At 42.9% G+C, this 27,154-nt stretch overlaps 2 protein-coding genes across 11 annotated transcripts in view; one reads left to right on the top strand and one right to left on the bottom strand.

Moving 5' to 3' along the window:
* The first annotated feature begins 622 nt into the window (after nucleotides 1–622).
* On the top strand, nucleotides 623–15,196 carry si:ch211-212k18.13 (ubiquitin carboxyl-terminal hydrolase 47). Of its 8 annotated transcripts, XM_058996446.1 has the most exons (18): nucleotides 624–978; nucleotides 1,305–1,400; nucleotides 1,858–1,960; nucleotides 2,419–2,549; nucleotides 2,714–2,790; nucleotides 3,206–3,340; nucleotides 4,099–4,194; nucleotides 4,936–5,064; nucleotides 5,171–5,218; nucleotides 7,500–7,571; nucleotides 8,003–8,107; nucleotides 8,419–8,511; nucleotides 8,811–9,825; nucleotides 10,059–10,111; nucleotides 10,525–10,794; nucleotides 11,226–11,694; nucleotides 11,809–11,887; nucleotides 13,056–15,196. In XM_058996446.1, exons 1-13 carry the CDS (start codon nucleotides 915–917, stop codon nucleotides 8,976–8,978), a joined length of 1,317 nt encoding a protein of 438 aa, XP_058852429.1. In that variant the 5' UTR covers nucleotides 624–914; the 3' UTR covers nucleotides 8,979–9,825; nucleotides 10,059–10,111; nucleotides 10,525–10,794; nucleotides 11,226–11,694; nucleotides 11,809–11,887; nucleotides 13,056–15,196. The 8 variants fall into 8 exon arrangements, with proteins under 8 accessions (XP_058852431.1, XP_058852435.1, XP_058852432.1 ...); XM_058996448.1 differs by lacking the exon at nucleotides 13,056–15,196 and having other exon boundaries at nucleotides 623–978; nucleotides 8,003–8,095; nucleotides 11,809–13,030; XM_058996447.1 differs by lacking the exon at nucleotides 11,226–11,694.
* Nucleotides 15,189–27,154, bottom strand: part of LOC117431385 (E3 ubiquitin-protein ligase NEURL1B-like) — a 53,704-nt gene continuing 41,738 nt past the window's right edge. For 2 of the 3 annotated variants that reach the window (XM_058996444.1, XM_034052253.3), the window contains exons 2-5: nucleotides 21,377–21,931; nucleotides 20,060–20,758; nucleotides 19,337–19,450; nucleotides 15,189–18,905 (exon numbers count right to left, since the gene is read on the bottom strand). In XM_058996444.1, the coding sequence (XP_058852427.1) occupies nucleotides 18,658–18,905; nucleotides 19,337–19,450; nucleotides 20,060–20,758; nucleotides 21,377–21,931 (1,616 nt within the window). In that variant the 3' untranslated portion in view covers nucleotides 15,189–18,657. The remainder of the gene's footprint in view (nucleotides 18,906–19,336; nucleotides 19,451–20,059; nucleotides 20,759–21,376; nucleotides 21,932–27,154) is intronic. The other variant, XM_034052254.3, reaches the window with a different exon arrangement.

Below are 27,154 nucleotides of genomic sequence, written 5' to 3'. Positions count from 1 at the left end.
GAAGATACGTCTTGATTAGTTTCAATTCTGAGAAGCTGCGCTGAGCTGTAGCTACACTAACAGGCAAAGTTGTAAGTTGCAGTTTATCTGTTATCAGTAGAAAATGTAATAAAAATGGAAAACCTGTTGATGTTTCTAGCAATGTGGTAATAGGTTATATGCACACATAGAGCTTGATTTTTAAAAGGGGCACAATAAGAGGGAGGCCTAGATCTAAAAGTGATTTAAAACCTGATTTGGTCACTGAAGAAGTAGCTTTCAAATCATTTATATAAATCACATTGTGTATCCACTTTTATTACCTTTAAAATAAGCACCCAGAGACCTTATTAATGCAAACAATTCATACAGCAGTGTATTATTCAGCAGGCTGCATGAAAAGATAGATCATATGTGGTGATCCTAACACACTTAATAACTCAAATACAAGGTTTTAGACACACTGATAAGCAGTATCTTGGACTGCTCAATGTTAATTTAGATAGCTAGCATTATTTATTTAATTTACAGACTCTCAGACTCAACGCTGCTAGCGGTACTGTGTGCTGTTTTTTAAAAACCAGTACAAATACAAGGCAGTGCAGTCACGTGGTTCTTTTACCGGAGCCTCACACCGGCGCGCAATGATTTTGTTGTATAATAATATAGGACCTATTGTAATATATAAGTTCACTCGGTATGAAACGTAGGCACATTCCCCCGAATGGACATGCGCGATTGTAACAGCCTACTGGATGCTGAATTTATGTTTAGAGCAAGCAAACCTGTATCCTATTCACTGCACTGTGGTATTCAGTGGGCGGTACAAATAAGCTGTACTTTGCTTTGGAGACATTGACCAGTAAGCTTCACTTCTTCACCGCCGTGCAGTCTGCATTGCTCTGGGACCAAGTAACGAGACTTCTTTTTTAAAAATGTCTTTATGTGACGTGATGTTAGTTTGTAAAATTGCGGAAAAGTACCTTAGTAGTATCATTGGTAAATATTGTATATAATTAAACGTGTTTCTTATCACCTAAAGCGAAAGTAAGAGGAATTCATTTTGAAATGTCTTTTTGTAAAACGAAAGCAAAAATAAACCGAAAAAAACAAACCAAAACAAGATAACTTTTTTAGGCTTTTACTTTTTTTGATATTTGCATTTGATGTTACAAATAGTGGCGTGACTATTTAATAATAATAATAATAATAATAATAATAATAATAATAATAATAATAATAATAATAATAATAATAATAATAATAATAATAAACGTTACCGGACTGGTGTTCATTTGTTTTTTTTTAATCGTATTGAATCCCAGGACTCTCTGGTTTTGTTCTCTTCCTGGCTCTGGGAAACATCATGAGTAAATTGAAAAAGTTCCCATCGATTCGGGGGAACAGCAACATGGATACAGGTAACGTGTGATCTATATACTATAACCCTCCTGCTGCAGTACAGAGACTGCCAAAGACGCTGCGTTACATTATACGCTGTTACATTATGCTTTGAAGTGCACCACGTTTTGCACAGGGTATAACAGAGGGATTTGCCAGTACGGTAAATGTTTTGGACTGAGTAGTAGTAGTAAAATAAATACATATTTCGGGGTCTCAGCTAAGCGCTTAAAAGAGAAAGACCCTACCCGGGGTGCACAGATGCGCACCTGTTATCCCATCCATCCCGTGTCATGTTTCCTTTGATCCGTTTCTATCAACTCTGTTCATTTTATTTTACACAGTAGCTCAGATATGTTCTTCAGTGTAAAGGAAGGTGTTTCCCAATGTGTTGTCCAAAGGTCCTGTCTTCTTATTAAATGAACTCGAGACCTCCATGGGCTCGTTGCAACACGCTTTTTGTTTTCATTATGGCAGGTTATCGTGGGTTAATAAACCAAGGTGCTACCTGTTACCTGAACACAGTGCTGCAGACTTTCTTCATGACCCCCGAGTTCAGAGACGCTGTACACGAGTACAGGTAGGCTGGCGCATTGTTACTACAGTGACTATTACACTGCAAATCATTCACACCCAAGAAGTAAGACTCATCAGGTGGAGGCTGCAAATGATATGCAACCAGAATCTAGAACTAGGGGGGCACTGTTGGGGATGCCTACAAGCGTTATTGCATTCAAGTATTATATTTGGTAACTAACAAATTAGTTCCATTTACATGACCTTTTGCGCGCTTCCATTTGCCATACAGGTGCAACTCCAGCTGCTGTTTTGACAGAAATACATATTATAGCAAACATTTTAAAAAGACCCACAACCAACCAGCGCCATCATGCTTTCCAGCCAGTGGACCTGCTTTGACCCCAAAGACACTGCTGTGGTGAAATGACCTACAGTAGGAAGTGAAACATTAAACCAGGTTTCATGTTTTAAAATATCGTTTCACTAAATACTTTGTATTCTCATTTTCATGTTCTACAGTGGGCCTGAAAAAGACAAGGAGAAGAATCTTTTGTTCCAACTAAAGAAGTTGTTTCAGAATCTAGAGGATGGAGAATATGAAGTTAAAACAACTGGAGTGACAAGAAGCCTGGGAATGATGCACAGAGATGGTAGGTAACTAATTAAGAGACACATTATTTAACTACTGAATCTCCCATTTAAATATATAGGGTGATACTGAATTGTTAATGCGCCTTTCTCAAGGGAGCAGGTGTTTGAAAGCTAACAGTGATGTATGTACATAATTGTGTGCCACTTTGTTTTCTTTTGAAAGGTCGGGTACAACAAGATGTAGCAGAATTCTTCAGAAAAATCCTTAACGAAGTCAGCAAAGAGTCTCCAGTCTCTGAGGTAAATGCACATTTTAATATAGTAGCTCCTTTTACAGGCTTGTGTACAGAAAGTGTGGCTATGCATTCAGTTATGTGAGCAGCACATGACAGAGTAGTACAGTATGCAGGGGCACTTGGGGCTGAATACTGAAGGATCTTCAGTCACTCTTGAATACTAAAGTGTTGAACTTGTTAGCACTTCGGGCTAATTAGAAATGCTCTGTGATGAATTACACACCTTGCCAATTTCATCATTAGCAAATTGTAATCCTGTTACCTTCTGGCAAGCATCTTTATGACACCATAGCAAGTGTTTTATTAAGGGTTAAAAGCACGTACCGCAGATCAAAGATGAAATGTTTCCCGTTGTCTACAATCTCTTAACCTCAAGCACATTCCACATGTATTTGAAGGAGTTCTTCTTTCTTTTTAAGAATTACCAGAGTACTGTAATCAATTCCATAAAGTGTCTGAGGTGTGGAACGGAAGCCTCAGATAACAGTAGATATCTGGATATTCCATTGCCTCTGAACACCACTGATCATTCTGCAAGCATCATGTACAGTGTGGTGAGTGCTCAATTATACCTTCCCAAAGCCATCATGTACAGTGTGGTGAGTGCTCAATTATACCTTCCCAAAGCCATTTCTTCTCTAAATGCTTGTTCTATCATTAAGGGCTAACTTGTCAAAACCAATGCATGAGTAAGTTGCCAGTGCAGACAAAAAAAAAAAAATTCTGTCTGAGTTTATAGTGCTTAAGTAAATTAGTAAAATGTTCATACTAATTATTTTAAGTCTAATTATATCAAAAGGTTTAAACTAACTCCTCATTTTGAGAAAAAAAGGTTAAAACAAAGCAGAAATCATTATTATTTGTTTATTTAGCAGACGCCTTTATCCAAGGCGACTTACAGAGACTAGGGTGTGTGAACTATACATCAGCTGCAGACTCACTTACAACTACGTCTCACCCGAAAGACGGAGCACAAGGAGGTTAATTGACTTGCTCAGGGTCACACAATGAGTCAGTGGTTGAGGTGGGATTTGAACCGGGGACCTCTTGGTTACAAGCCCGTTTCTTTAACCACTGGACCACACAGCCTCCTACTGCTGACAAGATTGATTCCAGCATGAGCTTATGACATATACGTGATTTTATATTACAAGCATATTTGTTGCAAAAAGTAAATCTGATGCAAAAATAATAATAATAATAATAATTTGACTTTAATACCACGTCCTTGGTAAAGCTTGTTTTTTCTGAATATTACCATTCACTCCCTGAGCAGTCCTTACTCAATTCATATTCATTGCTGTCTTTGCAGGAGAAGGGTCTTCTAGACTTTTTGAAAACCGAACTTTTGGAAGGAGATAATCAGAGCTATTGTGACAAATGTGAAATGAAAACTGACACTGAAACTGTAAGTCCTGGTATTTCATTTGAGGTGGGGGTCAGAAAAACGCTTTACTCAACTTTCTTTTAAATTAGGTACTGGAACTTAAAAAAAATAATAATTATACACAGTGCTAATAGCTTTCTATAAAGATATTTGTTGAGACACAGCAAAACACCGGTACATTAATTACACACAGTTACACTGTGGAAACCATTGACTAAATGTTTGCTACATGTGCTTAGCACACTTTGCTGAGATTGTGAGGACTGGATGCCAATCATTCTGTTGTAGATATGAAAGTGTGGGCATTCTAGTAAGCTGAGTCTGTAAAACTATAATACCCATAAACACACACCTATGTGAGGAGTCATGTATCTTCATATCACTATAAACACACACCTATGTGAAGAGTCATGTATCTTCATATCAATATAAACACACACCTATGTGAAGAGTCATGTATCTTCACATCAATATAAACACACACCTATGTGAAGAATCATGTATCTTCATATCACTATAAACACACACCTATGTGAAGAGTCATGTATCTTCATATCACTATAAACACACACCTATGTGAAGAGTCATGTATCTTCATATCACTATAAACACACACCTATGTGAAGAGTCGTGTATCTTCATATCAATATAAACACACACCTATGTGAAGAGTCGTGTATCTTCATATCACTATAAACACACACCTACAGCATGTGAAGTCATGTATCTTCTTCATTGTTGTGATACAGCTTTTTTTTTCAGAGATACTATTTTCAGCGCTTGCCACAAATATTGACACTGCACCTGAAGAGATTTGAGTTTGACTATTATCAGATGAGTTATGTGAAGATCCAGTGTCCTGTGGAGATTCCACTGGAATTACAATTTCAGGTGGTTTTCTTTTACAATTATTTACCTACATGATACAAAACATCCAGAAAGCTATATCCTTGTATTTAAATAAGAATAAAGCTCAATTGTTGTTTCCTTTACTCAGGCACCAACTGAAAATACTGAATGGTGTTTCAGCGCTACAATACCACAGGTATGATCTCTACACACACCTTCTCATTGCACTACTACAATACCACAGGTATGATCTCTACACACACCTTCTCATTGCACTGCTACAATACCACAGGTATGATCTCTACACACACCTTCTCATTGCACTGCTACAGTACCACAGGTATGATCTCTACACACACCTTCTCATTGCACTGCTATAATACCACAGGTATGATCTCTACACACACCTTCTCATTGCACTGCTACAATACCACAGGTATGATCTCTACACACACCTTCTCATTGCACTGCTACAGTACCATAGGTATGATCTCTACACACACCTTCTCATTGCACTGCTACAATACCACAGGTATGATCTCTACACACACCTTCTCATTTTCTTATTTGCATTGAAAGCAGGATAGCATCCCTTGGGCTATGAATGAGGAAACTCAGGTTAGGGGGCTAACTCTTGTTGCTCAGGAACAGGTGGCAAATTCCTGTAACCTAACAACTCTATATACTGGTGAAACAAGCATATTACTATCTCAAACAGCATGATTACTATCTCAGACAGCATGATTACTATCTCAAACTGCATGATTACTATCTCAAACTGCATGATTACTATCTCAAACTGCATGATTACTATCTCAAACTGCATGATTACTATCTCAGACTGCATGATTACTATCTCAAACTGCATGATTACTATCTCAGACTGCATGATTACTATCTCAAACAGCATGATTACTATCTCAAACTGCATGATTACTATCTCAAACTGCATGATTACTATCTCAAACTGCATGATTACTATCTCAGACAGCATGATTACTATCTCAAACAGCATGATTACTATCTCAGACAGCATGATTACTATCTCAAACTGCATGATTACTATCTCAAACAGCATGATTACTATCTCAGACAGCATGATTACTATCTCAGACAGCATGATTACTATCTCAGACAGCATGATTACTATCTCAAACTGCATGATTACTATCTCAAACTGCATGATTACTATCTCAAACAGCATGATTACTATCTCAGACAGCATGATTACTATCTCAAACTGCATGATTACTATCTCAAACAGCATGATTACTATCTCAGACAGCATGATTACTATCTCAAACTGCATGATTACTATCTCAGACTGCATGATTACTATCTCAAACAGCATGATTACTATCTCAAACTGCATGATTACTATCTCAAACTGCATGATTACTATCTCAGACTGCATGATTACTATCTCAAACTGCATGATTACTATCTCAGACTGCATGATTACTATCTCAAACTGCATGATTACTATCTCAGACTGCATGATTACTATCTCAAACAGCATGATTACTATCTCAAACTGCATGATTACTATCTCAAACTGCATGATTACTATCTCAAACTGCATGATTACTATCTCAAACAGCATGATTACTATCTCAGACAGCATGATTACTATCTCAAACTGCATGATTACTATCTCAAACAGCATGATTACTATCTCAGACAGCATGATTACTATCTCAGACAGCATGATTACTATCTCAGACAGCATGATTACTATCTCAAACTGCATGATTACTATCTCAAACTGCATGATTACTATCTCAGACAGCATGATTACTATCTCAGACAGCATGATTACTATCTCAGACAGCATGATTACTATCTCAAACTGCATGATTACTATCTCAAACTGCATGATTACTATCTCACACAGCATGATTACTATCTCACAGCATGATTACTATCTCACACAGCATGATTACTATCTCACAGCATGATTACTATCTCATACAGCATGATTACTATCTCAGACTGCATGATTACTATCTCAAACAACATGATTACTATCTCACAGCATGATTACTATCTCATACAGCATGATTACTATCTCAAACAGTATGATTACTATCTCAAACAACATGATTACTATCTCACAGCATGATTACTATCTCAAACTGCATGATTACTATCTCAAACAGCATGATTACTATCTCACAGCATGATTACTATCTCAAACTGCATGATTACTATCTCAAACAGCATGATTACTATCTCAGACAGCATGATTACTATCTCACAGCATGATTACTATCTCAAACTGCATGATTACTATCTCAAACAGCATGATTACTATCTCAAACTGCACGCAGCAATCTTGGTTGTGGAGCCTAACAAAATAAGTTTATTTGAAATGTTTGTCATATAAATTGACTGGTTTATTTTACTATTGCCGCATTGTTACAACTCTTGTATGTTCCAAAAGTAAGCAGTAAACAGTTTTTTTCTTTCCTTTACAGAGTATGCCTCAACAAAAGTTGTCTAAAGACAATAAAAGAAATAAAGAAATTACAGCAGCTGTTATCCAGAAAGTAAGAACATGAAAGATTATTATTATGATTATTATGTTATTTTTGCCCAGTGTTCTAGTAATTGTATAATACAATGCAGCACTGTAGTGGCTGTGGACTGTAAGTGTCTGGGGCCCATCATTCATATGCTCCTTCCCTTTGATTACGTGACTTTCCAACTGCATTGAAACTGATCAGGCTTACATTTCAAATATCTATAGCAGCATGAGGAAACTGAAGAGCAGCTCCTGAACTCCGGTGAAAGCACCTGAACACAGACTTGTGAAAACAACATGTAGTGTTGAAGGCTACAGATCACAAACATTATAAAAACGAGCAGAAATAATGTAAATTAAATTTGAAGCTCCTTACTATTACTGAAGAGTCTCCATCCCCTTCAAAACATATCCATAAAGAACAGCTGACCAAACAGCATCTTTTTCTTTCCACAGTACATATTGAAAAGGTCACAACATGGATGTCACAGCAACAGCGTGACACACAGAAAGAAACATGACAAGAAAACGGGCAGCACAGCTACCGGTGTAAGAAAGAAAGTAAGGACATATCTATTCCTAGTCATTTATTCCTTCTTTCCCAAAATGTTGTTTGATTATGTGACCTCTCAACTCTTACATGCAGTATACAGCACAGGACTGACATGCATTTGCTTGTCATGGTATATATATACACAATGAATAGTTCTCATTGCTATGGATTTTTTAGGATTAAAAAAAAACAGCAGATTGTAAAGCCTGTCACCAGCTGTTATAAACACACAGTCGGATTAATAAATGGTATCCGTACCCTTCGAAACATATCCTGAAAGAGTAGTTGACTTGAGAACATCTTTTTTTTCTTTACGCAGTTGCCATTGAAAATGAAGATGCGGTCACGACAAAAGCTTAATAAACCCAAAGAAACAGTGCAAGAAATTGCAGTAGCTGCCAGTAAAAGACAGGTAGTAAGAACATACAAGATGTATATTATTTCTGTCCAGTGTAATAGGAATTTTACAGCACTTGGTACTGTAGCGATTGTGGACTATGTTGCTGGGGCCATCATTCATGTCCTTCCCCATGTCCATTGATTATAATACTTTCCAACTCCATACAGACAGTACATGTGGTATACAGTTCAGGGCTGGCATGAATGTTCATGGCATGGGCTGTATTCACTGGGGCTGGCACTGAACAAGCCACAGTGTAAAGCAGTTTGCTTACGGCCACAAGTCGGGCTCTTACTGTTTTTCTCTTTCAGTATTCTGTCCGATATGAGCTGTTTGCAATATGCGACCATTCAGGAGGGTACAGCGGTGGACATTACACTGCTCGTATCAAATCATTTGAGAATGACAAGTGGTACACTTTTGACGATTCATTTGTTCATGAGGCAAGTGTTTTTGATTTTACATTGTTGCTTGAATAATTATTTTATCAACGTGAATTACAATGCACCTGTAAATTACGAGTAGCTGCACAGTAAAATGCTCCCCAGAGAGCATATCTCAAGATTAAGTGTAGTTTTTACGATTTTAGATATTCACAAGTAGTTTGGTGTCTATAAATGAGCAATGTGCACAATACCAATGGCTTTGTCAGCAAGTCTCCATGTGTTGATTCCAGTATTCAAAGGTTACACACATATAGCTTAAACATTTAGCATTTGACACAGCAATGTAGCACCTAGTTCTAAACAGAAATCAGATCATGATCAGTGTACAGTGATGATCTGTCGTCAGGAGGGGATTCAGGTAGCTTTTCTCACTTGCACTAATGAGTGCCTGTTTTATATATCTTGCCTAACTGTTGAGCTTTGTGAACTCTGCTGACACTCTGTTTTCCTCACAATATCTAAACAGTTTCATGGTGTGAGTTACAATGTTGTTCCAGACACAGTATACACATCTCTTTAACTCAATGTCATCTGTCCCGCACTTTATCAATTTGGTTGAGTTGAGAAACATCCTCCCACCTTGCAGCTGAGCTTGAGCACAGGGTTCTCATGAGAGCTCTCAGTATGTGTTAACCCTTCGTTGACCCTGCAGCTTGTGTATAGTACGTCTTTAGCACAGTCTGAGCAACCAGAACTCAAACTGCACAAGAAACGCCCCCCATGCAACCCAACGGAGTGAAAGCATTAGAAAAATAAAGAGTTACTGTGTGACTTTAATCATTCCGACACATCAAATAATAAACTAATTGTTTATGTTTCAGTACCACATGGAACAAGGCTTTACACAAAGTGTAAAGGAAGGAAAGAGGCCCTGTATAAGGTAATGATGAGAATACTGTTTTTAAATTTACATTACTGTCCCAAGAATTAGCCATGTCGTAAACATATCAGTAGCAAGTGCACCTGTAAATGTGTTAAGGGTGCAGTCTTGTGTACAAACAAGGTAATGCAATTCCAGACATACTGTACAATTGTACAACTTGTGCTTGCTAGAAGGACTGACCAATGCCAGATGATGCCAGTATAACCTGCTGTTTAATGATTGTTCTGCAGCTCCTCCACAGCCTACCTGCTTATGTACAGAAAGAGTGAAACCATTAAACCAGGTACTGTATAGAAATCCAACAAAACATTATTGTATAAAAGAATATCTATTGTGTGTTTTATTGAACTGTTTAAATAAGAGAGAAAGATGTCAAGATGGAGGCTCATGTTAACTTTTATTACAAGATTGGCTTGTTCGGCAACAGTGTCGATTATCACACACATGCTGCATTTCTTGTGCATGTTCTCGAAGCATTAAGAATTGAATGCCAGACCTGTCATGACAGGTATCTAGACTGAATAAACTTGAACTGGGTTCATATAATGCATCGATGTTGTTGGCTGACAGCTTTGTAAACAGTGGCAAGTACAATTATATTAAATGTTGTATTTAATGTGTATATTTGTGAATCATTAAGACTTGAATGCCATACCTACTCATTGACAAAACTGTACATTTTGTTTCTGAATTTAGACGATAAGAACTCTGTGATTCGAAACCAGAGAGACCCAAGGAGCACAGAAACTAATAGAAACCAGAGAGACCCAAGGAGCACAGAAACTGTGAACTGTGAACCACATCAGCTGGATCCTAGTGGGCTGTGCTACCAGGAGCGGCCGAGCAGGTCCCAGCCCCAGAGGCATCGGCCAGCTGGGGGTAGACCCGCAGCCAGTGGGGATGAGAGGAGCGCAGCCCGGAGACCCACTACACCAGCCCTGCTTATGAATGAAACCAGTAAACCAGGTACTGTATACAAATCCAACAAAACAGTATTATTATTATTATTATTATTATTATTATTATTATTATTATTATTATTATTTATTTCTTAGCAGACGCCCTTACCCAGGGCGACTTACAATTGTTACAAGATATCACATTATTTTTACATACAATTACATTATTTTTTACACATTATTTTACATACAATTGCCCATGTATACAGTTGGGTTTTTACTGGAGCAATCTAGGTAAAGTACCTTGCTCAAGGGTACAGCAGCAGTGTCCCCTACCTGGGACTGCACCCACAAACCTCCGGTCAAGAGTCCAGAGCCCTAACCACTACTGCCCATCTGTTAAATGTGGTATTTATTGTGTATTTTTGCAAAGCAGTAAGACTTGAATGCTATACCTACTCGTTGACAAAACTGTACATTTTGTTTCTGAATTTGTAGACAATAAGAACATTGTGAATGGAAACCAGAGGGACCCAAGAAGCACAGAAACGAATAGAAACCAGAGGGACCCAAGAAGCACAGAAACGAATAGAAACCAGAGGGACCCAAGAAGCACAGAAACTGTGAATGGAAACCAGAGAGACCCAAGAAGCACAGAAACTGTGAATAGAAACCAGAGAGACCCAAGGAGCACAGAAACTGTGAACTGTGAACCACATCAGCTGGATCCTAGTGGGCTGTGCTACCTGGAGCGGCCGAGCAGGTCCCAGCCCCAGAGGCAGGGGAGTGACGACGCCTACACAGGGCACAGAGGGGCTGTAGCGGCTTCTGGTAGAGGCAGCCAATCTACAGGGCAAAGGGGAGCGGCAGCTCTGCATCGGCCAGCTGGGGGTAGACCCGCAGCCAGTGGGGATGAGAGGAGCACAGCCCGGAGGCCCACTACACATGAATGAAACCAGTAAACCAGGTACTGTATACAAATCCAACAAAATGTGGTATAGTGTATTTTTGCAAAGCAGTAAGACTTGAATGCCATACCTACTCGTTGACAAAACTGTACATTTTGTTTCTGAATTTGTAGACACAATAAGAAAATTGTGAATGGAAACCAGAGGGACCCAAGAAGCACAGAAAGCCCTAAAGAAGGCATTCCAGATGAGGTACCTTGTCAACAAGCTGGTAGTTTTTTTTGTAGGCCCAAGTGTTGTACTAATTGAGTGGAGTGCTGTGCACTGAAGCCCATTGTAACATTTGTAGTATGTTAACCAGCTTGCTGGTTTATTGACTCAGCTGATGTATGTTACACCTCATTGTGCTTTATGTATGTAGTCTATGACAGTTGTACTACATATCAGTACACCCACAGGTGACTGTGCACTGAAACCTTTTATCTCTTACAAATTGAAAAATCTATTTACACATTTATTTAAAAGCCTGGAAAATCACCCCCTCGTGTTTATGGATGGTTTAGCATTTTTTGCTCACCGTTTTCTGTGAAAAGAAGCTTCCATCTTCAGCTCTGCCATGATTGGCTAAATGATGGAGAAACATTCTGACTGCCATCATTAAGCTTCAGCCATTTGTCTCAAATTTCCCTCCAACGATTGTCTGAGTTGTTATAAGAGTTCCATTTTATAGAGCTTTAAATTCAGCTTGATATTATAGCTGGAGCAAAAAATAATAATACAATCTACACTCTAAATCCCACAGTAAATTTGGGGGCGTGATTTGCAAAAGGGTTAGAATAAGAGGTTGATAAGGGGGCAGGGTTATTCATGCAAGCATTCCTCCAATTCTGTCCGTGCCCAGTTGGCAATATTGGCTTGACAGCAAGAAGAGGTTGCTGCTGGTCTTCAGTCCTCATCATGGGTAATTTGGCAGCAGCGGTCTGGCGATAATCGCTGCAGGGCTGTCTGGTGGACTTACTGGGGGATGCAGCAGCATGTTATGGCTGACCCAGCAGCCAGAAAACCATCCACATGTAAATAATTGCCGCAAGAGACTGTGGGACTGTTTGTCGCTGTTTGTTCTCTTTCTGTAAATAGTTAAATTGTGCTTGTTGTCCCTCGTTTTGTGTGTGTCCGAGTGTCGTTTGAGAGTTTGGTGGCTGTTGGTGCTGTGTCTGTGTCGTCACCGTGACCGTGTCTTCGAATCTGTGTAGTGGACTGCGCCCCCTCAACCCACTGTGTCAAGCCTTTTCTCTCTCCTTTATGTTGTCTGTCTGGTTACCTGCAATGCACTAAAGGGATAGGGCTTTTGGGGACTGTTGCCTTATAAAGAGTAAAATTTCATGAGAAACTGTTCCTTGGCTTCTTATTAACCTGGCAGGTTCAGAAGTGGGATGTCCCAGCCATTCTGGGGAAGAAAAAGGATGGCAGCTGGTGCTTATGTCTGGACTACAAGATCAACCCTGTCACAAAAGACTCATATCTCCAGAATCGAATCAACGAGGCCCTTGACTGCATTGTTGGGTCTTGTTGGTTTAGCTCCCTGGACTTGCGCAGCGGGGACTCGGAGGTACAGCTGTCTCTGGAAGTTCGTCTTAAAACCGTTGACCGAGAACGTTGGCAGTTCCAGGTGAAGCTGTTTGGTCTGTATATGTTCGAGTGCCTGGTGAAGCGCGTGCTCGGTTCAGTCACCCGAACAGGGTGCTTCATTTATCTGGATGACCTGGAGGTGCACACCCCCAATTTCTAGGTGGCGGCCAAGGTAGCGGCTGTGAGGAAGTGGCCGACCATCTTCTTGGGCCTGGCATCCTTACTACAGGTGCTTTGGGAAGAATTTTGCACACATTGCCAGGCCCTTGCACTGGGTGACAGAGGAGGGTAGGTAGTTCTGTGACTGCGGGAGGCCCTCGCCAAAGCACCAGTCTTGGCCTTCCTCTGATCCCCAGAGACTCTTCATCCTGTGGGGATCAGGGCAGAGAGAAGGTGATGGCGTACTACAGTCAGACTCTCAGCAAGGCAAGAGGAACTACTGCTGTCTGCAGTCACAGGTCACAAATATGATGTGTGTTATTGGAAAGTATATCCTTATGAAACCCCTTATTCAAAGTGGATGTCTGTAGGAATTTGCTGTGTAGTGGAGGCCTGAGATGTAACTCAAAGACGGCTGTGGCGATGGTCCCTCCCGGATTGGTTCTCTCTCTCCAGATTTGAGATTGACAGTCGTCACAGCGCTATTGAAGCCAGGATCCAATGCATTTTTCTCTCCGAATAATGAGTAAGAACAAAATGACCAATGTATTACTCATACTCTGAAAAATGGCCATGCTCATTATGAACACTTGTTTGTTCTCATTGCCCGGCAAGGCCCTATCAGATCCCTGTTAAAATATCACACTAGTCCAATGTACAAGAACACAACATATTTATTGTTAGAAAACAAAGTGGTTTATTTTACAATTTAAAATGTTTTTATTTGAATTGTATTGATTTTTTTAAATACAAAAACAGATGAACTAGGTGAATTTGACAGTATACTGTACTGGAAAGCAGTAACGTGTGCAGTGAGCATGCATGTACATGTGCAAATACAAGCACGACAGCCAGTGTTTACGCACCCATGTGTGGGAGTTACTCAGACATGCCCTTCTCCAGTGTGAGTCATGAGCACGGCTGGGAGAGGTGGGGCTGGAGCTGCCTGAGCCTCCCCTACAGTCACTCCTCCTGCATCAGCAACACTGGGGCTTCACCAGTGCAGAACAGCTGCTGTATTCCCAAATCACCAAGGCAAAATCACACACTAAGCAAGGGGGTCAATCTTCACAACAATGGTATGATTTGAAACCAGTACTGTGACATTATTACTTGGTATAAACTGAGGTCCATGAAGTTCACATGGGCACATGAAATGATTGGAGCGGTATATTAATAGCACCCTGACGGTAAACTGACAAGACGTGTAACTTGTTTGAAAACCATCAGCAACGCAATGCCAAGAAGCTGTGACTGCCATCCCCACCTCCGGCTTGGCATCTGTTTCTAATTCAAAGCAAAAAGAAAAAGGGGCAAAAGCCAACAGGGGCAACATTTATACAAGCGCAAAAACACAACAGCAGACCCTTCCCGTTCCATACACTATGCGTGCGTATTTGTATTTCATGTTGCAGTGGCCAGCTTGTAGCAGTGTGACATCACAATAGCAGCTTCGTGAGCTCCCCGCAGCATCAGGAACACAAATAACACAGATAATGAAACGGTTAGTTACGCCACTGAGAAGCGCTGTGAACCCTCTCAAGACCACACGTTTTTTATGGTTTATCTCTGATGTGTTCTAACCACCAATAGGGTGGCTGTCTCTTTTGTAACAAGCCCGCTTACAGAGATGATGAGATAACACCTGAATATAACACACTTATATATTTCAGAATACTGGCTATCGCATTATTTTGGAACATTTTCTGTAAAGCTTGGGTTGTCTAGCTTTGCAATATAAAACACTGTTTTTATTAATTTCTTCTTTTTTTTTTTTAATTATATTTAAAAGATTTTATTTAAATTGCTGGTATGACACCCTGAAAACCCCAATAGCGTCCTGTAGAATTCGTTTGGTCGTTTTTAGACCCTTGGTAGCCTGTCCTGTTGTGTGCTGTGCTCTTCTGCATTGTATCTTTTCACGAAGTCGCTTGATTGGGAAAGTCATGTAAACAATTTCACAGTTGCAGTTCAATTAGCCGAACAACTCGGTTTTGCCCTCTGGTCCCATTCAGGTGTGGATTACAGAGCTGTTACTGTTCACACTTTTCTCAGTTTATCTGAATGTGTTCATTTTTCCAGCTGGGTAGTATTAGGGTTTTGTTTTTTTAAACATGGTTAAAGCTTTTAATAGCAGTGGAAATAAGCATGCTAATAAACACCCAGTAAGATCACTGAAAATCCAATTATACAAAAACATGTATTTACAAATATACCCAAGTAAAAAAAGAGAGGAAATGAGCAGATAGACACCAATCTTGTCTGTAAGCCTTCTACCAGCTTTGGAAAACCTGGCAGCACTGGTGGACAGCACTCAAAGCAGCCCTATCATGGACAAACATGTGTGCCGGTTTGTCAAGCTGGGTAAGGCTGCCCTCTAGTGTGCATTCTTGGGATTACACTCTGGGAGTATGATTGCATTCTCGCCATTCAAACAATTCCAGCTGAGAGCTGACCGCTGCTGGTGAAATTCAGAATACTGAACAGACTAGTGAGGATTTAGACATGCTTTAGATCTAATGCATTTCAGCTACAACTGATTTATAGCATTAAAATATACAAAATATTTGTTTTAGTCTATGTGTGTGTGTGTGTGTGTGTGTATATATATATATATATATATATATATATATATATATATATATATATATACACAGACGTAAGAGTCAGTTGGAGGTGACAGCTTGTTCTATCTATTGTCAATAGTGCAAAAGCTTCCCCTGATAAGGCACCACGAAGTTATAATCTGTCTCACATACCGGCATGGACATACAGGTTCTGGCTCCAGGGACTGTGATGTCTTTATTTCTTAATAGTCATCTGCAGTGCATTCGGTTTAACCACTTGGATCTCACAATCCTTGGTGCAATCTATTCCTGCAAGTGTGTATTTATTTAAATTGGGAAAAAAAGGTCTAGCAATCGATGCCAAGCTGCAGAAATGAAATAATAGAAAAAGACCCAAACTTCCCTCACCGCTCAGTGAGGTATTCCTTCCTGCATTGGGAAGGAGGGGTTATATTTTGGACATATATCAGGACAGTGATATTTTGAAATTTACCTATTTCCAATGAGAAAACGGGCGAATTTGTGTCTTTTCGTTCACATAAAGTCAGAAAACAACAACATATGAATCCAAATTAACATGTATTTATACTAAAGTAATACAAAAATGACTACAAAAGATTTAGAAGTGAGTAGTTTTTCGAGATTTACGATTATACTGTAAATCACTTTCACAAATCAGCCCCCAAATGTAGTCTCCCATCACATTCTCGTTATACTGTCCTTGGTAGTGGCGTTCAAAGTCCAGTATATCCTGGTGGAAGCGCTCGCCTTGCTCCTCCGAGTACGCTCCCATGTTCTCCTTCAATTTATCAAGATGAGCATCAAGGATATGGACTTTGAGGGACATCCTACAGCCCATTGTGCCGTAGTTCTTCACCAGAGTCTCAACCAGCTCCACATAGTTTTCGGCCTTGTGATTGCCCAGGAAGCCCCGAACCACTGCGACAAAGCTGTTCCAAGCCGCTTTCTCCTTACTAGTGAGCTTCTTGGGGAATTCATTGCACTCCAGGATCTTCTTTATCTGTGGTCCGACGAAGACATCGGCTTTGACCTTTGCCTCAGACAGCTTAGGGAAGAAGTCTTGAAGGTACTTGAAGGCTGCCGACTCCTTATCTAGAGCTCTGACAAATTGTTTCACAAGGCCCAATTTGATGTGCAGTGGTGGCATCAGCACCTTCCGGGGGTCCACCAGTGGCTCCCACTTGACATTGTTCCTCCCCACAGAGAACTCGGTCCGCTGTGGCCAGTCCCGCCTGTGGTAGTGCGCCTTGGTGTCCCTGCTGTCCCAAAGGCAAAGATAGCAGGGAAACTTGGTAAAACCGCCTTGGAGACCCATCAGGAATGCCACCATTTTGAAGTCTCCTATGACCTTGATGCCATCTCAGAAAAATGCAGATATATATCCACTTAGGCAGCTGGAACTAAACTGAACTGGTGGGCTTAAGGCCCCTGTATTTATACTACTATTTATATTATTGGAAAGTTCTAGAAAGTTCTAGAAGTTACTCCAAGTTTACTCAGCACTGAATCTATCTGGAATGTTCTGGAAAATAGGTAAATTTCAAAATATCACTGTCCTGGTCACAAAAGCAAAGTTTGTGGGGAATAATAGCCATTTTCTATACTTTTGAGGCATAAGCAATTAGGAAATAACACTTACTACCCAGGAACCAAAAAAAATAAATAAAATTGTTACACGGTGTAATAAACTGGACCCCGACCTCTGGGGTGGTATAATACATATCTGTTACATTAAACAAGATTAAAAACTGCAATAAAAAAGCCGATTGTCTCATTGACATGTTTCACTCCTTATTAGAATCAATGCTGTTTGTTTGTTTTTTTTCTGATAAAAAGATGAACCACTTAGATTTACGTGCTGCAAACTGCATACTGTAGACTTCCAATCGCATTGCATTAAACTGCTCCCTTAATAAACCCCTTTAGAAAATGCATGTACTCCACAAACATGCTCAGTAGCTGAACAGTATAATTGCAGTCCTCTTGATTTCCTCTGTGAAGTGGCTACACTGATTTAGGTACATTCCCCTGTGCGTCCCATTACCTGTGGAAGTGTAGTGTGTTACAATACCAGCATACAGCATGCAGTGTGTGTTCTCTTATAGATGGGGCAGCAGTGTGGAGTAGTGGTTAGGGCTCTGGACTCTTGACCGGAGGGTCGTGGGTTCAATCCCTGGTAGGGGACACTGCTGTTGTACCCTTGAGCAAGGTACTTTACCTAGATTGCTCCAGTAAAAACCCAACTTTATAAATGGGTAATTGTATGTAAAAATAATGTGATATCTTGTAACAATTGTAAGTCGCCCTGGATAAGGGTGTCTGCTAAGAAATACATAATAATAATAATAATAGATGAGGCACGTGTGTGTGTATATATATATATATATATATATATATATATATATACACACATACGCTCTTCATGGGCATGCAGAACAGAGGTTCAGTTCCGTCCTGCATCACAGTCAAGGCACTGGGGATCCATTTTCACTCTGGGACACTACAGTACAGTGGTATGAGGTTTCCATCTCGCCGTCAGTGCTGCCAGGGTGTGTGACGCCCATTCCTCCCGGGACGGAGCGAGAGTGAAAGAAGGGAAACGGGAAGCCGGTGACGAGGCTGAGCTCCCGGGGAAATCTCTGAAATTCACGGCCTGTAAATCTTAATGACGTCTTTGATAGGCCGGCGGCAGATGGGACAGCAGGCGTTGATGTGTTTCTTCAGCTTGAGCCCGCAGGCGTTGCAGAGGCACATGTGCCCGCAGGTGTAGATGACCGTGTCCACCTCCTGGTCGAAGCACACGGTGCATTCTCCGTTCTTGCTGCCCGGGGGCAGCTCCGGGGGGCAGAAGGCTGGGGAGAGGGGGGGGCTCAGGGGGGAGCTTGGTGCCGTCACTGGAACACAAGAAGACACAGGAGGTTACCCTCCACTGTGCGCACATGAACAATACAGCATGCATGGTTAATTAGATTGTCTTTTGATTTTTGATTTTTTTTAGAAGGAGACTACCACAATAAAAAAGAGCCTTTTACACCCTCACATAAAAAATAGTGTGATTGCATGAAACAGTATTTTGATAACACTCTTATGTCAACTTGGACCGTCATTGTATATTTATGTTTTACTGAATTATTGATCATGAAAATTCAGTGCTTGGGTAATGGGTTCCCAAGCAAAAATAATTACAGATGCATGCTGAAAAATAAAAGCATTTCTATGCAACTGCTTTACAATGAGATCGATGAGCTGCCATATTTAACACTGTTAATATTGTTTTGATCTCTTGGTTTAACTGCTCCAAGTCCAGAGATGAGGTCTGACGTACCGAGGGATGATTCGGATGCTGAGGACGAGCGGTTGACACTGAAGGCCAGGTCCGAGTCGCTGTCGTCGGGGGTCCCTCCGTGGGATCCGTTCGAGGGGCTGGACTGCATGGACCCTGCAGAGCGGAGAGGGGAGGAGTCAGGGGCGGGGCCAGAACACCCATCTCACAGTGCAGACTAGACCTCCACTCCACAGGCAGAAGACATTGTAACAGCTAAAATAGTTACTGGCTCATCCAGCACTAAACACAATTCAAAAGTTACTGTAAAGATCTCAGTACAGTCTGGTTACTGATATTCTACAAAGGGAGCATATGATCAATAGAGATTAAATTAGGTGGGTATAGAGGATTCTCAAACTCTGCAGAGGGGAAGGAAGACCCTTCTTATAACCAGACTGTGGTGGATCTGCTAAACCAGGTGTATTTCCAAGACTGTTTCACATGGGGGCTATTGAAAGGGATAGTGAGGATCTCCGGAGAGGGGGTGAAGATCTGGGGGTTAGGGAGGGAGAATCTGGGAGGGACAGAGGGAGGATCTGGGAGGGAGGGAGGGAGGGAGGACCTGGGAGGGAGAGAGGGATGATCTGGGAGAGAAGGAGGGAGGATCTGGGAGGGAGGAAGGGATGGGAGAGGGAGGATCTGGGAGGAAGGGAGAGAGACAGAGAAGATCTGGGAGTTACAGAGGGAGGATCTGGGAGGGAAGGGCAGCAGTGGGGTACACACCCAGGATCCGCAGGCGGTTGACGGCTCCGTGGAGACTGAAGAAGGCCCAGAGAACCTGGGAAGTGTCGACACAGAGCAGCCTGCCCCGGGAGGCCCCGTTCACCCCATGGTGGACCTCTCCACTGGGCAGCAATGAGAAGCTGAGCACGTCTCCGGGGCTGGGCACAGGGAAGCCTTTGTACACCACCCAGTACTCCTTGCGGTCCAGCAGGAGCTCGGGGTCCGACGGCAGCTCGCTCGTCCGCAGGGTCCCGGGGTCACAGGAGGTCACCCCGAACAAGAACGCCCCGAAATAGGGCAGCCCCAAGTGGCCCACTTCCACAAACAGGGTCTCCCCGACGTGTAGGGGCCGGTCAGTGAACAGTAGAGTCTGGCTGCTGTCCAGCCAGTGGATGCATGCGGCCGTACGATCAGCAGACAGGCTGATGTCCGAGCCCCGCACTGGGTGGAAGTGCAGGTCAGTGTCCAGCAAGGGGGGAAGGCCCCGCATGCCCCGGGATGAGGAGGAGGAGGAGCAGCAGGGGGGGAGCTGGTGGCAGTTGCCCAGCTGCAGAGTGGCGATCTTGGCAGCGGCAGCTTGGTTTGTCTCGAGCTGGTTGTTGCTGTAGTTGGCTGAGTCGTGGTTGCTCTGGGGGAGGTAGGCGCTGAGTCTGGCTGCGCTGAGCCGGCTGGAACCCACACTCTCTGCAAACATGCTCTCTGAGGGAGGGCAAGAGGAACACAGAGTATCTGTTTAACATACTGTATCATCACTTACTGTAGCTAGCTCTGTGAATGAACTCATACACTAGATCCTTTTTTTCCACCTCTTATAGTCTTGCATGAACCTGTCGAGTTCATTGTGATTTCATTTTTCTTTAAGTAAAAATGTTAACCCTTGTTGCTGAGCTGCTCTGGGGTTTCAACACTTCCATGTTAGGTTTTGCAGGCTGGCTGCAGGGTTACAAAATGTTCTGGATGACCGAAGTACCCACCAGTGCTTTCCGTGGGATGCTGAAATTCCACAGCAGCGCAGGAACAGTTATGGACAAGCAGCAGGCATTACCAAACATGGCCAGGGCTTCTGACAGACAGAGGCTAAACAGAAATCCAGGAACCCAGCATAGGGCCCCCAACTCTAAAGATAACACTGTGTGGCGCAGCACTGAGAGCCTAGTGGGACGTACAGGCTGGTCCCTTCAGCACTAACAAGATAGCAACCAAGGCACCTCTCTTAGCTTCTCCAGAGCGCTAATCACACTTCACTTGTGTTTCTATTCATGGCTCCCCATCCAAGTGGGACTGAAAGAATCTACCCTTAAAACCCCCCTTACTCACCCAGCAGCGTGACCTCCTGTGTGATCCCGTAGATGTCTATGATCGCCCACAGGGGTCCCCCGACACTGACTCCGCAGTGGAAGAGGAGAGGGTCCCCCTCGTTGATGCTGTAGAAGATGCGACCATGTCTGTCAGCCCAGAAGGCCAGCACAGTGTCCCTCAGGGCCAGCCTCTCTGGCAGAGCCTTGGCCCAGAATCCGGGCCGGGTCACCAGGTCGGGACAGGCGTACTTGGGGATGTCGGAGGGGCTCAGCTCTCCGGGGTCCATGCTGGTGAATCCGAAACGCAGCGCCCCGCTCCAGCCATTGTGCACCCCAGAGAGCTGCAGCCGCACCTTCTCGTACAGCCGCACGGGCCGCTGGCTGAAGGCGATCCCGTTGCAGAAGCTATTCTTGCGTGTGGCCCTGCGCAGCTGAGAGTCCAGCCGGATGTTCTTGCCCTTGGTCTGGGGGTGGAAGCGTGGGGGCTCCAGGATGAGCCCAGCGTGGGGTGCAGATGTTCTGGGCAGAGTGTAGTAGTGTCTGCTGGGCACCGAGCGGCTTTGAGGGTTCACTACTGAAAAGAAAACCAGACAAAAAGGGATCAGCTTCCTCGGGGCAGGCGTTGTGCAAGATATTACTGAGAGAACCTGCAGTGCAGTGCGATAGTTATTATTACAGTGTGTGCCTAAGTGGAAGATTTACTTTGCAAACATCTGGGTAACTCCCATAGCAAGACCCAGTCACAGCAGTGTATTCTTGTGTTAGGCACAGCGTTCATCTCTACTGAATCACAGCAGTGTATTCTTGTGTTAGGCACACCGGAGAGTGCAGGGAATGCTTGCAGTGGCACTCTCTTCCCGAGAGGTCCTGTCTGTTCTCATGCTGGTCCTTGGATTGAAGATGTTTATACAAGGCAGTCCTCCGAACAGCACATTCACAAGCCAGTTGCGTAAACAGCGCGCATTCTTATACATTCACAACAGCATTTCACAAGTAAAGGAACTCTGCATGCCGGTGGGCATCGCAGGCACAAAGATGCTTCAGTGGAACATCTGTTCTCCTGAAATCTCCAAGGATACAAACAGAAACCCTTCCACTGACGCTGGAGTGGGGAGGTGTGGGGCTCCCACTTCCTGACCCGACTGCTCTGCCAAAAGTCTATATATAAAAAAACAATGAGTTCAACAAACAGCTTTAGTTAGATGCAGTCTCTCCCAAATTAGCTCTGGAACTGTAGACAAGAGGGGGAGGGGAGGGGGAGGACGAGGGGAGGGGGAGGGGGAGGGATAGGGGAGGGGGAGGGAGAGGGGAGGGGAGGGGGAGGACGAGGGGAGGGGGAGGGATAGGGGAGGGGGAGGGCGAGGGGAGGGGGAGGGATAGGGGGAGGGAGAGGGGGAGGGGGAGGGGAGGGGGGGGGATAGGGATAGGGGAGGGGGAGGGGGATGGAGAGGGCGAGGGGGGAACGAGGGGAGGGGAGGGGGAGGGGGAGGGAGAGGGGGAGGGGAGGGGGAGGGTTAGGGGATAGGAGGGCAGAGTGGGGAAAGGAGGGGGAAAGAGATGGGAGAGGAGGGGGAGGGAGAGGGGTAGAGGGAGGGAGAGGGAGGGAGAGGGGAGGGGGGAGGGAGAGGGAGGGAGGGAGAGGGGAGAGGAGGGGGTGGGAGAGGGGAGGGGGAGGGGAGGATGAGGGTATGGGTGAGGGGTTGTATTAACAGTTTGTTTATAGATCTTGCACTGATCCTGAGTACATTAAGATTAACAATGCTTTTCACATGCTTGCCGAGGCTTCTGTCAGCGGATTATTTCTGCATGCTTTTGTTTTTTGTTCTAATAAATAATAAACACCCAGAGGGAATATTTTCTTTCACTGTGATTCTCATAAAAAGACCACAACAGACTCGATTAGCAAGAATAACACAGACACTGTACTACAAAAACACCAAGACCGTCGTCCTTTCATACATAACGATTTCATTGAGAGTTTAAACCGCAAACCACCATTTACACAAAAGGAAGCGATCCCTGCCAGGGATGCTCTCCAAATGTATCAGAACAGGATTCTCCCTTCAAAACTCTAAAGACGAACCATGGACTTGGCTCAGGTGTGCATGCTACTGTGGGGACTTCCCAGAAAGATCTCCCATCCAGAAGAAAAACAAAGTGATAGCGACTGGCACGAGATGACAAGAGGTACAAGAGGATCCTTCGAGAAATCTGCTGGACTGACGCCATGGACCTTACTGACGAGAAACAAACAGCACGTTTACATTGGGGAAAGCAGTTTGTTAAAAAGGGAAGCCACTTTCTGCATTTTTCCTTTTCCTTTTGCAAAAACACAAAGCGTTCCTCGACACCTCATTGTTTTCATGACAATGCAACACCTACAAAGTATCTATTGTTGTTACAACATGGACACAGGCAGTGTCAGGAGCGTACAACCTCAAATAAAAGCATGAACACAATATTTCAACAAACAGGGAGAAGCCCTGAGAAAAGCGCCTGCTTTATTAAGATTAAAATCCCTCTCTTAAGAGCTGGGGTGATGAGCTCCCCTTATCTCTACTAACTGTGAGCCATGTGTTTTACATCACAAAGGCTGTAACTGGGGTTTGAGGGAGAATTTATTTGACAAATATAGAGTCAGGAGGATGTACCAACTAGCTTCCCGAGTCTGGAACAAAGCCAGGTATGAAAATACACTGTGATGAGATGAGGAACCGAAGGCACAAGAGAGGATAAATCTGCCCAACCTGCTGTAAAGTTTATGAAGCTCTGTGATTAATAAATCACTGCTTTTATGAAGCATGGGATGAGAGCCACTGGCCTTCACTGCACCGTACATCCGGATGTCTGGACTCCACTCGTGGACACTGGTCAACTAAAAGACCCAGAATTAAAATCATAAATTACAACCATACAGCTGCCGATGAAACCCTACCTGTATTGACTCTTTGCAATACCACTTTAAGATTTGAATGGCTACACTCATTCACCGTATCTAGTCTATAGCCAACAGATACACGTATTGAAGCAACAGTAATCTCTGTTGTTTGTATTTAAGGTGGTATTGGGATAGAAGCTTGCAAATCAGTCAGCTCATATACTGCATGTGTGTGTATGATGCGGAGGGCATGAGAAGGTACATGAATTCTGCTCAGAGAATCTTAAGCACTCCGAATTGTATTTATATTCCTTAAACGTAATAAGATATGGTGCTGCACTGCATTTCATTCTTTATTTAACTGTCTTTGAAAGAGGTCAATAAGATCCTTCATGTCCCTATGGGAGCGCCAGGCTGGAGCTCAGGGGGAGGAGTCACCAGCACCAGATTCTTCAGGGGGAGGAGTCACACCCCCAAACAAACCTTTTTGGATAGGTGAGCTGGCCTGTCGAGCTGCTGGTGTTGCTGGATATGACCAGGCTTCAAGGAGGGGAGGCTGCAGTTGCCTTGTTTGTGGATATGGCCAGGCTTCAAGGAGGTGAGGCTGCAGTTGCCTTGTTTGTGGATATGGCCAGGCTTCAAGGAGGGGAGGCTGCAGTTGTCTTGTCCAGGCTTCAAGGAGGTGAGGCTGCAGTTGCCCTCTGAAGTTGAACCAGGTTGTTCTGTCCTCTCTTGTTGCAGTTTACAGCAGTGTACTCTCCATCTCTCTCCTGCTTACATGGATTTCCCTGCCTGCATAAACCGTGCAAAGGGAATCCTGCCAGAAGGTTGGTACAGTAGCCAGTAATGTTTAAATCTCTCTCTCTCTCTCTCTCTCTCTCTCTCTCTCTCTCTCTCTCTCTCTGTATATATATGCAATATGGTTAGAAGTGGCTTCAATAGCTTTCATTTCTTATTGTATTTTTTTAGGTTGAATCCACTTCACAAGGCAGATTGTCTAAATTGAAAATATAATGCGTACATCTCTCTCTTTCAGACACTCATGGGTTCCCGCGCCACTCTCCACAAGCTCTGCACCAACCTTGCTTCTTTTTATATCACCTCTTGATTTATAATCAGGCTATACCCAGAAAAGCCCAGTTATCCTGCTCCGAGAAACTATCGATAGACTTCCTTTCCCACAGAGGCTGTGTCCCACAGAGGCTTCATCTTACAGCAGACTAGGCAGGACTGAGCTCCATGAAGTGCAGTGAGTGATCTCAGCCAGCTGTTTTTAGCAGACCCTTCCCGGAGAATTCTTTTATTTTGAGCTATTTGAGAAACAAATTCTGTAATAAGAATGGTTACGAACACGGTCGTCGTCGTCACTGAATACAAGCTGTGTTTGTTTGTTTGTTTGAATGTCTGTGTCAGCGTTATCTACCGCAGACGTGCCAGTCCCTCAGCTCTAACCATTAGAACACACTGCCTCCCAGTCCCTCAGCTCTAACCATTAGAACACACTACCTCCCAGTCCCTCAGCTCTAACCATTAGAACACACTACCTCCCAGTCCCTCAGCTCTAACCATTAGACCACACTGCCTCCCAGTCCCTCAGCTCTAACCATTAGAACACACTGCCTTCCAGTCCCTCAGCTCTAACCACTCAACCACACTGCCTCCCAGTCACTCAACTCTAACCATCAGATTAACCACAAATCCAGTCTGCTTTACCAACTAGGCCGTATTGATGCCTTTCCTCCATCTTTAGGCCACACTGGTGCCCTGTCCTGCGCTCTTACAAGTAAGCCAGCCAGTATGGTAACACCTGAAAGAATCACTTCTTTATCAAGGACTATAGCCATGCAGCTGAGGTGCAGGGGCAAAGTTACTATTATTGTATTAGCTGTAAGCACACAAAAGGCATCTGTTACAGTAAAACTCATCTGAGCTCAAATACAACCTGGAAAACAACGTATGTTAGTAATACACGGTTTATCACCAGCTCTAAATATTACAACTAAAACAACCAAAGTATTATGGAATTTATTGTGCTGAAGAAATCATTACTGCAGTCACTTTTTCCAGTAACTTCACTGTCTGTAGCCAAACACACAATTGCTCTGCAGCCTTAAAAATGTCATTCAAAGGTTGCAATAAAATGTGCTTCTTGGATCTCTTAGCATTTGCAAGGAAAACCTTGTTATCTTTTAGCAGAGGGCCCTCACAGCATGCTAAGAGTCTGCCATGCTCCCAGCTTGGAATCGGATGCCCACAGATGAATTCCTTGGAAAGGCTGAAACGGATTTAATAAGATGAAGCCCTGAAACCATTTATAGGGAAGCCTATTCTATAATCATTAGAGGCTGTGGTGAGAGGTTTTCTCATGTCTGATAGAGAACAGATGTCCGTAATAACACCAGCTCCATCAAAAAGCGAGGCTATAAAAAACTGTTAGTGGTGTTTTATTGAAATCAGATGTGCGCTTTATTATAGAATGTGGGATTTCTTTATTGTCCATGGGAAATCTGAACCCAGATCCAGGAATGCATGAACCGCTGTTTAGATGCAGGGCATCTTTGTTGATGTTGTTTGTGAGAAGCTGTTTATCCAACATAACACCTTCTGCACTGCACCGCAGCCCAGCACTGTCTCTAACCACTGAGCTACTCAAACACACTGCCTTCCACACAGCAGCCCAGCACTGTAAAAACTGAGCTACTCAAACCCACTGCCTTGCATACTGCAGCCCAGCGCTTTCTCTAACCACTGAGCTACTCAAACCCACTGCCTGCCATATTCCATTTCAATATGTGTTTTTATATATATTATATATATATATATATATATATATATATATATATATATATATATATATATATATATATATATATATATATATATATATAGTGGTTTCTAATTAAAGAATAAATGAGCAAT

Source organism: Acipenser ruthenus, chromosome 22 (assembly GCF_902713425.1).
Source record: "Acipenser ruthenus chromosome 22, fAciRut3.2 maternal haplotype, whole genome shotgun sequence".
NCBI classification, from domain to species: Eukaryota; Metazoa; Chordata; class Actinopteri; order Acipenseriformes; family Acipenseridae; genus Acipenser; species Acipenser ruthenus.
This window is presented reverse-complemented; position numbering and strand designations above follow the sequence as displayed.